This window comes from Lampris incognitus, chromosome 6 (assembly GCF_029633865.1).
Source record: "Lampris incognitus isolate fLamInc1 chromosome 6, fLamInc1.hap2, whole genome shotgun sequence".
Classification (NCBI taxonomy): domain Eukaryota; kingdom Metazoa; phylum Chordata; class Actinopteri; order Lampriformes; family Lampridae; genus Lampris; species Lampris incognitus.
Window position 1 is genome coordinate 37,242,201 of NC_079216.1, and position 9,176 is coordinate 37,251,376.

Below are 9,176 nucleotides of genomic sequence, written 5' to 3' on the forward strand. Positions count from 1 at the left end.
TCTCCTCCTCTGTCATCAACCCCCTTTCTCTCCCTCTCGTTCCTCTTCCCTCTTTGTCCTTCTCACAGGGAGTTCCTTTTTGTCCCTTCTAGTTCACTTACCTTGCTGTCCCTTCATCGGTGCTCGGTCAATGTGGTCAGTTTTTAGATCGAGCGACAGGAGTACAGTGCTCTTGTCAAACATCTTGAACACGACTCACTGACCCCCCCCCCCCCAAGCACCCGGTCCTCTCTCTTTCGCCCTCTCTCTCTCTCTCTCTCTCTCTCTCTCTCTCCCTCTCTTGCTCTCTTCCCCCCCTCTCTCGCTCTCGCTCTCCCTCTCTTGCTCTCTCTCTTTCTCCCTCGCTCTCTCTCTCCCTCTCCCTCTCTCGCTCTCCCCCTTCTCTCGCTCTCCCTCTCTCTCTCCCCCCCCCCTCTCGCTCTCCCTCTCTCATACACATGCACATGCACACACATTCACAAACACACACATGCATTTTTTCATACTTAGTCAAAAAAAAAACTTTAAATCTCATCAATACATGCTGGACATTTTCTTTGCCATAACCAAAACCTTTGTTTTAGCCCTAACTCCAAAGATGAGCCCCAACCTGAAGATTTCCCCTTGCCAAAGTGATTTAAGAAGATTTTCCTCATCTCTGTATCCTCAGACAGATATTCAGTGTACATACACATGTGTTCACACACACACATCAACACATACAGGGTGTATCTGAGAAAGAGTCATTACTCCCCCAGTCTCCAAACTCTGAAAAGCAGGATCAACAACAGCAGTTAATGTTCTGTCGCACGACATTTTGGCTCTCACCTACTGTACAAATCTACATTCTGAACCAATTATGGGATAATTGAGTTACCCTGTGTGTGACACTGTCATGAATATGTGGGTGTTGGTTGCTGTGTGTGTGCGCTCTACTCCAAAATATCTTTGCCTTTGTGTGTGTGTGTGTGTGTGTGTGTGTGTGTGTGTGTGTGTGTGTGTGTGTGTGTGTGTGTGTGTGTGTGTGTGTGTGTGTGTGTGTGTGTGTTCCGTATTGACTGGGTGGGACACACTTTGGTGAAGATTGCGTGACTTAAAAGTCCTGACTCCATATTCCCAGACCTCAAAGCTGGCTGTAGATATGATTCCAGCCTCTGGAGTGTGTAAGTCTATATCAGGCATTTGCAAAGCTTTCGTCTCTTGGATCACCACCTTGCCATGGTGGAGAAGCTTGCGTGTACCAATGATTCCAAGAGCTATGCCATCCGGAGCTTGGCTGCTGGTAGGGTCACCCAAGGCAGATTGGTCAAGGGGGGTTTCCAGATGAAGCGCAATCCAATAAAAACCTCAATGGGGACTGGCGGAAGATGTCCTTGGGTTATAACAGCAGTGAAGGTGGATGAAGGCTGCAACAGATCGTGGTCCCCAATCGACCCCGAGTGACCACCGATGGTATGTGTGTGTGTGTGTGTGTGTGTGTGTGTGTGTGTGTGTGTGTGTGTGTGTGTGTGTGTGTGTGTGTGTGTGTGTGTGTGTGTGTGTGTGTGTGTGTGTTTGTGTGTGTTTGTGTGTGTGTGGTATTTGACTGGGTGGGACACACTTTGGTGAAGATTGCGTGACTTAAGAGTCTTGACTCCATATTCCTCTGACCTCATAGCTGGCTGTAGATATGATTCAAGCCTCTGGAGTGTGTAAGCCTATATCAGTCATTTGCAGAGCACCATGCTCTCAAGCAGCTGTTATTAAACAGATACAGCATTTGCTATGCTGATCCATCCACACCACCTAAAGGAGATCTCTCACAAGGGCTCACCTCACACACCACACACACACACACACACACACACACGCACACACACACACACACACACACACACACACTCACATTTATTCATATATCCTTAGGGGGGACAAGAATTTTCAAAGTCCTATTTCCCTAACCCCAAACCCTAAAAATAAACCTAATCTTTAACATTTCCCAAACCCCAACCACAACCTTAACCCTAAAATGACCCCAAAACACGCACATTTTACCCTAACCTTAACCCTGAGACTAATTCTATTGCCTAACTCTTAATACTAGACCTAAGCCTCACCATAACCCCAGTCGTAAGCCTAGTAATAAATCCAGCCCCTAGCCCAGAAATAACCCTTTTCTTCGTGGGGGACCTATGAGGTAGGTGGTCAAGACTTTGACTGTCCTTATTAAGACATTATTAAGACACACACACACGCACACACTCATACACACAGAATCTCTGACTGACTACCTGTCAGTCAGCCTGCTTTGTGTCTACTCCTTGTCTTGTGGTGTCCAAGTCATCGCGTGGCACACTAAATTTAGAAAGTGAAAACTTCAGCACTCCATTGGTGAAGTCTGGCTGCACTCCCATGAAATGTGGAGGGCGATACTGCCAATACTGTGTTTTGTTTTTCCATCCTTTTCAACGGTTAATCCATCTTGCTCATTCCCACGTTTTGATGCATCAAAGCATTCCAGTTTTTAATCAGAAGCAGAGCCGTCTCCAAGAACTCCTACCTCTGAACTCTTCTTCCTTTATTGTTGCCATGGTTTCAGTTATTTTCACAATGGTCCATTGAATCATCAGGTACTGGGATGGGCCCACAGCCTTAACACGCCCTACTCTTGCATACTGGGAGTTAAATATATTGATAGAGCGTGTGGTGTTTGTGCTAGCTATTCGGTTATATACAGTACACTGGATCTTTTGGGCCACCCACACTACGCCAAAACGTTTAAAAACCCCTTTCTTTCATCAACACATTTTCCCATTTTTATGTACCCACGCTCCTCTCCATCCACTACAGCGCTTCCCTTATTCTCTCCTTTGCGTTTACTGCCTCGCCCATATTTACATCTCAACTGACCCTCTGTCTGATGAGCATATTTCAAGGACTGTTGTGAGGAGCTTTGCCCCTTACCCCCCCCCCCACACACACACACACACAAAGGACAGTTTTCTTTTCCTATTAGAATGAGATGAGCTGTCATCATACAGAGGACATGGGCATTTGTGTTTGTCTGAGCGTGTGCGTTACATAGAAACAGAGATGGAAGGAAAGAAAGAAACGGAGGGCCGGCGGATTCACCGGATTCTCCCCCGTTGTTCATTACAATTTGGCCTAATTGGGCTTTCAGCCGACAAGGTCAACACAAAAACTCTACTAAACCACCTCTGACCCTCCCCATTACAACTACTCTCTCCCGGTCACCCCCTTCTGATCCCCTCCATCCCGTCCCCCCTCCCAGTAACCAAGCAGAGCCCAAATCCTCAGTGCAAGCTTCTTTATTGGCGGGACAAATTTACATTCTTGTTGCAAAAGCATGTAGGCATCGACAGGACAAGAAACAAAGAGAACAATGCCCCCTCTGATACCCGCCTGTATCCACCCTGGCATCCTGACCCCTGTTTAGTATATCTAAGGGACATGCTGCCCCACATAATGGGTGGCAGATAAAGGGACTATAGGGGGTCGGTGTTAGTGCCTGTGAACAGGACAGAGAGTCACGCTAGAGGGATGTACATGTGCCAAAATCCCCACACCCTGCTTCCAAACCTTTAGTAGTGAAAATGGATATAACCCATGTTGAGGCAATCTTAGCATGGTGCTCAGCAGGCCATTGGGTTATGTCTACTTCTGTACATCTAAGAAGTTACATATCTGTTCACTGTGGGCGAACAAGCTTCTCAGTGGCTTGATCTGTCCTTTTCAGGAAGTGGAAATAATTTTTCCAATCCACCCGTCAACACTCAACATCACTCCCAACTATCACTTTCACCTCAAGCCACAGCACCATCTTACCCACATTTTTTTTTAGTAAAATTGCCTTAATAGCCCCACTTTCCAAAAGGTCAGTTTATTTCCAGGACTACAGATAAATATATGCACACACTGAAATGCAGTTTGGCCGATAAAAAAAAAACAAACCCAAAAACAAAACAGTACCAGTTGCAACAGAACAAGGTCACACTCAATCTTCTCTCTCTTCCTTCATTTCACATTCTATACAGACAGGAGGAGGTGAGGAGGGGGCTAATAAGAGCTACTTTAGATACTACTAACCACAAAATCCTCCTTCCCTTTGCCAAATTTATCCCGTCCTTTGTTTTCCAGCAGTTTGGCATTAATAACTTTCTTTTCCATCACACTTTACAAATCCAATGTGATATGTGGGGCATCTGTGTTATCAAGCACCCCCAGATAGTAATACATAGTTTTATGTATTTCACAGATATTGAAAGAGCTGGCAATGACAAAGAAGCAGAGGCTCTACAGAAGTTGGAGATGATGAGAGGACTTCTCACAGGCATGAAACACATGCAGTTAAAACAGTTACTAACAACCCATGCACACACAGCGGACTATATTAGTTGTAATGACACACATGGATGAGAGTAATTGTATTGCATGGGGTTGAGTGCTATGTGCGAAGGAACAAATGAAACAAATACACTAATGTAGATGTGTTTTCTAGTATGATTTATAAGCAGAAGACCTTTCCCTGCATCAACGACGTAGGGCTGGAGAGAGGTTCCCAATCTAAAGGTTCCTGTCCAAAATGGCCGTTTTTAAGTCCGCAGGGCAGTTGATGGTGAACACGGTGTGGGAGGTGTTTCGTCTTTCCACTAGCGTGGCGACCGCATTGCCCAAATCCAGGTGATTCAGGTACCCAGGGGACATGCGCTCTGGAGGGGCCACACCTGTGTTGATCTTCACCTGCCAGGACCAACCAATGGAGGAAGTGATGCCACAAGAGCATCGCAGGAGGGGCCATGTCAAAGGCGGGTGAAATAAAGGATGAGAAGCAGTGGGACATTGAGGGAGGGCAAAGGAAAAATATTGATGGCATGGCGAAGTCCGTAAAGTTGGAGACCAAAGGGAGGGATGGATGGAGAGGGAGCGAGAATGCAGTAAGTGAAAGGTGAATGGATAGAGGGAGAGAAGGTGACCAAGAGGTCGAAACGAGTTAAAAAAAACCAAAACAACAACAGTCATTTATCATTTCATCTGCTTCAGATTTCACAGTTTCAATTTGACTTACCAGTTAATAAATTCCCTGGTAGCATTTGCACAGGGTGTTCCTGAGTAATCAGTCAGTGAACTAAACACACTAGGACTGTTTTTACAGTTGGGGTTGCATGCTTTTTGAGATACTTTATCGATCCCTGTAGGGAACTTACACTATTTAACCCACCCTAGCTGTGTAGCTAGGAGCAGTGGGCAGCCGTCATGCAGCACCCGGGGACCAACTCCAGTTCGTCTTGCCATGCCTCGGTTAGGGGCACAGACAGGAGTATAAACCCTAACATGCATGTCTTTTTGATGGTGGAGGAAACCGGAGCGACCGGAGGAAACCCACTGCAGACACGGGAAGAACATGCAAACTCCACACAGAAGACGACCTGGGGTGACCCCCAAGGTTGGACAACCCCGGGGTTCAAACCCAGGACCTTCTTGCTGTGAGGCGACAGCGCTAACCACTGCCCCACCGTGCCACTTTTTGTACATATTCAGTAAACACGGAAGCTTCATAGACTAATAGTCAAAAGCAGGAAAACTTTTCGGACAAACTTGCATACTTTGCAATAACAAACAGCATTATGTGTTTTGTAAAGCCTTTCTTTATGACAAACCTCCCCGAGAAAGACTGTCCCGGACAACAGAAGAGATGAGAAAACTCTTCAGTTCATTTCCTTATTGTAATGGGCTGGGGACACAGCTGTAGTTGACACCCTGCGCTTTCGGTTGTTTTATTTTCCTTTGTTGGCAAATTGATGTTAAAATATTTTGACCCAATTAAAATGTGAAGGATCGGGGCACAGACATAATCTCAAATCGAGTGAATGGCAGCTAAAAATAATGCATCACCATAGCCTCACCTGGTTGAGTTTGCAGGGCACCTCGGGGTACTCCTCTCGCAGTACTTGGCAGAATGACAGGGTGCTGGCTGCACCCACCGTCAGGAAGCCAGTACCAGGCATCAGCAACTTCTCCCCTGCACCACCTGTGGCACAAGGTAGCATACCACTCATCATTACTTGATAAAACCCCACATGGCTTACCTCGGTACTTCTTAGAAATCTGAGCAAACGGGGATTTATGGCACAGGTTGGGGTCAACTGGAAGTGTTTATAACAAAAGATGGAGAGCACTGATAACCCATACCTGCTGTTGGCAACAACATGAAAAATAAATTTTGTTTCGGGAGAAAATAATTTGGGGGCCATGTCATGTGAACCAGGCTACTTGCGATTATGGTGACATATGGAGATAAAAGCTCATACATGTTGCATCGCTTTATTATCTATACACACTTTAAGGAGAATGTTAAGCAACAAAAGTGTTTTATCTTGATATTAAAAATGAAAGATAATTTTTCTTTATTTTTCTCCCCAATTGTATCCGGCCAATTACCCCACACTTCCAAGCCTTCCCGATCTCTGCTCCACCCCCTCTGTTGATCCGGGGAGGGCTGCAGATTACCACATGCCCCCTTAGATACATGTGGAGTCACCAGCTGTTTCTTTTCACCTGACTATGAGGAATTTCACCAGGGGGATGTAGCACGTGGGAGGATCACGCTATTCCCCCCCTCCCGAACAGGTGCCCTGACTGACCAGAGGAGGCACTAGTGCAACAACCAGGACACATACCCACATCAGGCTTCCTACCCGCAGACACAGCCAATTGTCTCTGTAGGGACGCCCGACCAAGCCAGAGGTAACACGGGGATTTGAACCGGCGATCACTGTGTTGGTAGGCAACGGAATAGACCGCTACGCTACCCAGACACCGCTGTTAAAGACTGATTTTAAATGTAAGTCTTTTTGTTGCAAAGTGTGCTGGGACAACTCGGTGTGATAATGCACTTTAAATGAACTCTGACTTGACTTGACTTGACTTGCTCAACTTGACTAAAATCTTGGCTTCTGTCTCACACAGCAGCTATGTTTCCATTCCACTCACAGGCAAATTTTAAGTGAACTTCTCTAAGTCACAAAAAATGTTATATGAATTAGGTGCCTTTCCATCAGTTCTGTTTAATTGAATAAAACCCTGAACATAGTTTCACTTGTCCTATGTCATGTGTCCATACTTCAACACCCAAAATTTGGTGTTTCCATTTCTGAAATGTGGTGTTTCCTTTCAGCCTTTTCCCATTCAAAATGTAAAATTTTGCAAGAAAAAAAAACTGTGTTGATAGAAACCCCACTGGTGTTGCTATAATACTACACATTTTCCATTTGTGCCAGCATGAGTTGTGTAAAAGACTACAAATACATGGAGTGCAGGGTGGATTTCCCCTTTCCATTTGCATGAAGGCGCTATTCATATTTATGTATTGTCTTAATCAGTGTCATGAAAGAGTCTGAAGCCCAGAGCTGTTGTACTTATTAATAGCACAATTCAACAAAGTCAGGATCCATGGGAATGGCAGAGAACACAAGCCAGGGTCAAACAACCAATATTCAAACACAGGGATCCATCCAGCAAAAACTTCGGAAAGCCAAGCGAATGGGCCGAACAGACAGGGTCAGGTGGAGTTATGATGTCAGACAATTGCACAAGAGAAATACACGATTGAGTAAAAGTAAGATCAATAACTCATAAAGAGGTGACTGAAACAAGAGTCATGAAGTGCCCTTGGTGGTGAATAAGCTTCAGGTTTGGTTAGTAGCCAGGTGAAGCAGAGGTGGGTGTGCTGAACAGAGAGCTGACTGGAGTCAGGTAGGACATTCAGAGGATCTTGTTTAAAAGCTGTATATACTATTTTAGCCAAATGGCAGAACGAGGGCACACGTTGCCATAAATGCAAGTATTACTGTTGCAAGTAAGGAAAATGCAAAAACACGTCCTGTATTTTTGTATAATGTATGATGCTATGAAGAAAGATAGTGCTTTTAGTGCTCTTGACCCAATGCAGGAGGCTGGATGGGGTTGTACCAGTCACTACTAAATCTACCACTAAGTTTGTATGTAGAGTCCTTACGAAGTTCATGGTATTAACTAGTAAACTAAGCGATTAATTAATATGGATGGCACCGTTCAAACGTAAGGAATGCTGCAACTAGTAAAGTCTGAGTACATCGGTTAGGCAAACGTCACAGCAGCTAGCCAATCACAAGCTGTTAACACATGACAGTATGGAACTGCGCACCTGCCTCACGAGCCCATGTCAGACAAAGATGTCCACATCATCATATGGTTAAAATCAAGGGGGATGCAGCCCATCATGTAAATACATGTTGACAACGAGCATTTCCTCATATTTCCAAATAAAAGTTCCAAACGGTCTAAGCCGGCCATTGTTACATTGTAACTTAGGTCTATTTGTGTCATTATTGTTGTTTTGATGATGAAACATTGTAGTCACACCTGAACATAGTAATGAAACCTCCATCCATCCATATGCCTTTCCTTTTTTTTTGTTTGTTTTGTTTTGTTGAAAAATGTCCCCCCTTTTCTCCCCAATTGTACTTGGCCAATTACCCCATTCTTCCAAGCCGTCCTGGTTGCTGCTCCACCCCCTCTGCCAATCCAGGGAAGGCTGCAGACTACCACATGCCTCCTCCAATGCATGTGGAGTCGCCAGCCACTTCTTTTCGCCTGACGGTGAGGAGTTTCGCCAGGGGGACGTAGCATGTGGGAGGATCACGCTATTCCCCCCAGTTCCCCCTTCCCCCTGAACTGGCGACCCGACCGACCAGAGGAGGCGCTAGTGCAGTGACCATGACACATACCCACATCCGGCTTCCCACCCGCAGACACGGCCAATTGTGTCTGTGGGGAACGCCCGACCAAGCCAGTGGTGACATGGAGTGGGCAATGTAATAGACTGCTACGCTACCCAGACGCCCGCTTCTGCCTTTCCTTATTAGTCGTTTAATATTCCACTGCCATCTGCCTTGCCATCTGTCTCCGACTGAATATTTAAAGTGGTGCCATTTTCAATTAACAGTGTGGGAAGTGATAGTCAACAAAAATAAATGGTAAAACCCCTTTGGAAAAAGCGTTTAACGACTTGTTCAGTGCAATTAGTTTACAAAGTGGTTATTACAGTATTAGTGTACAGTATTTCAGCAAGCTATCGATAAATATCCAGTCTACCAATGCAATGCTGATTGAGCATGTGAACTGTCTGCTGGCTGTGAGGCTCGAGTAGGTGAAACGCT

General features: G+C 45.4%; 1 protein-coding gene across 1 annotated transcript in view; it reads right to left on the reverse strand.

Annotated features, from left to right (window-relative positions):
* Window positions 1–3,277: 3,277 nt before the first annotated feature.
* si:dkey-238o13.4 (uncharacterized protein LOC560780 homolog) overlaps window positions 3,278–9,176 on the reverse strand; it is a 9,649-nt gene continuing 3,750 nt past the window's right edge. The window contains exons 5-6 of the mRNA XM_056282306.1: window positions 5,883–6,007; window positions 3,278–4,719 (exon numbers count right to left, since the gene is read on the reverse strand). Of these exons, the coding sequence (XP_056138281.1) occupies window positions 4,543–4,719; window positions 5,883–6,007 (302 nt within the window). The 3' untranslated portion in view covers window positions 3,278–4,542. The remainder of the gene's footprint in view (window positions 4,720–5,882; window positions 6,008–9,176) is intronic.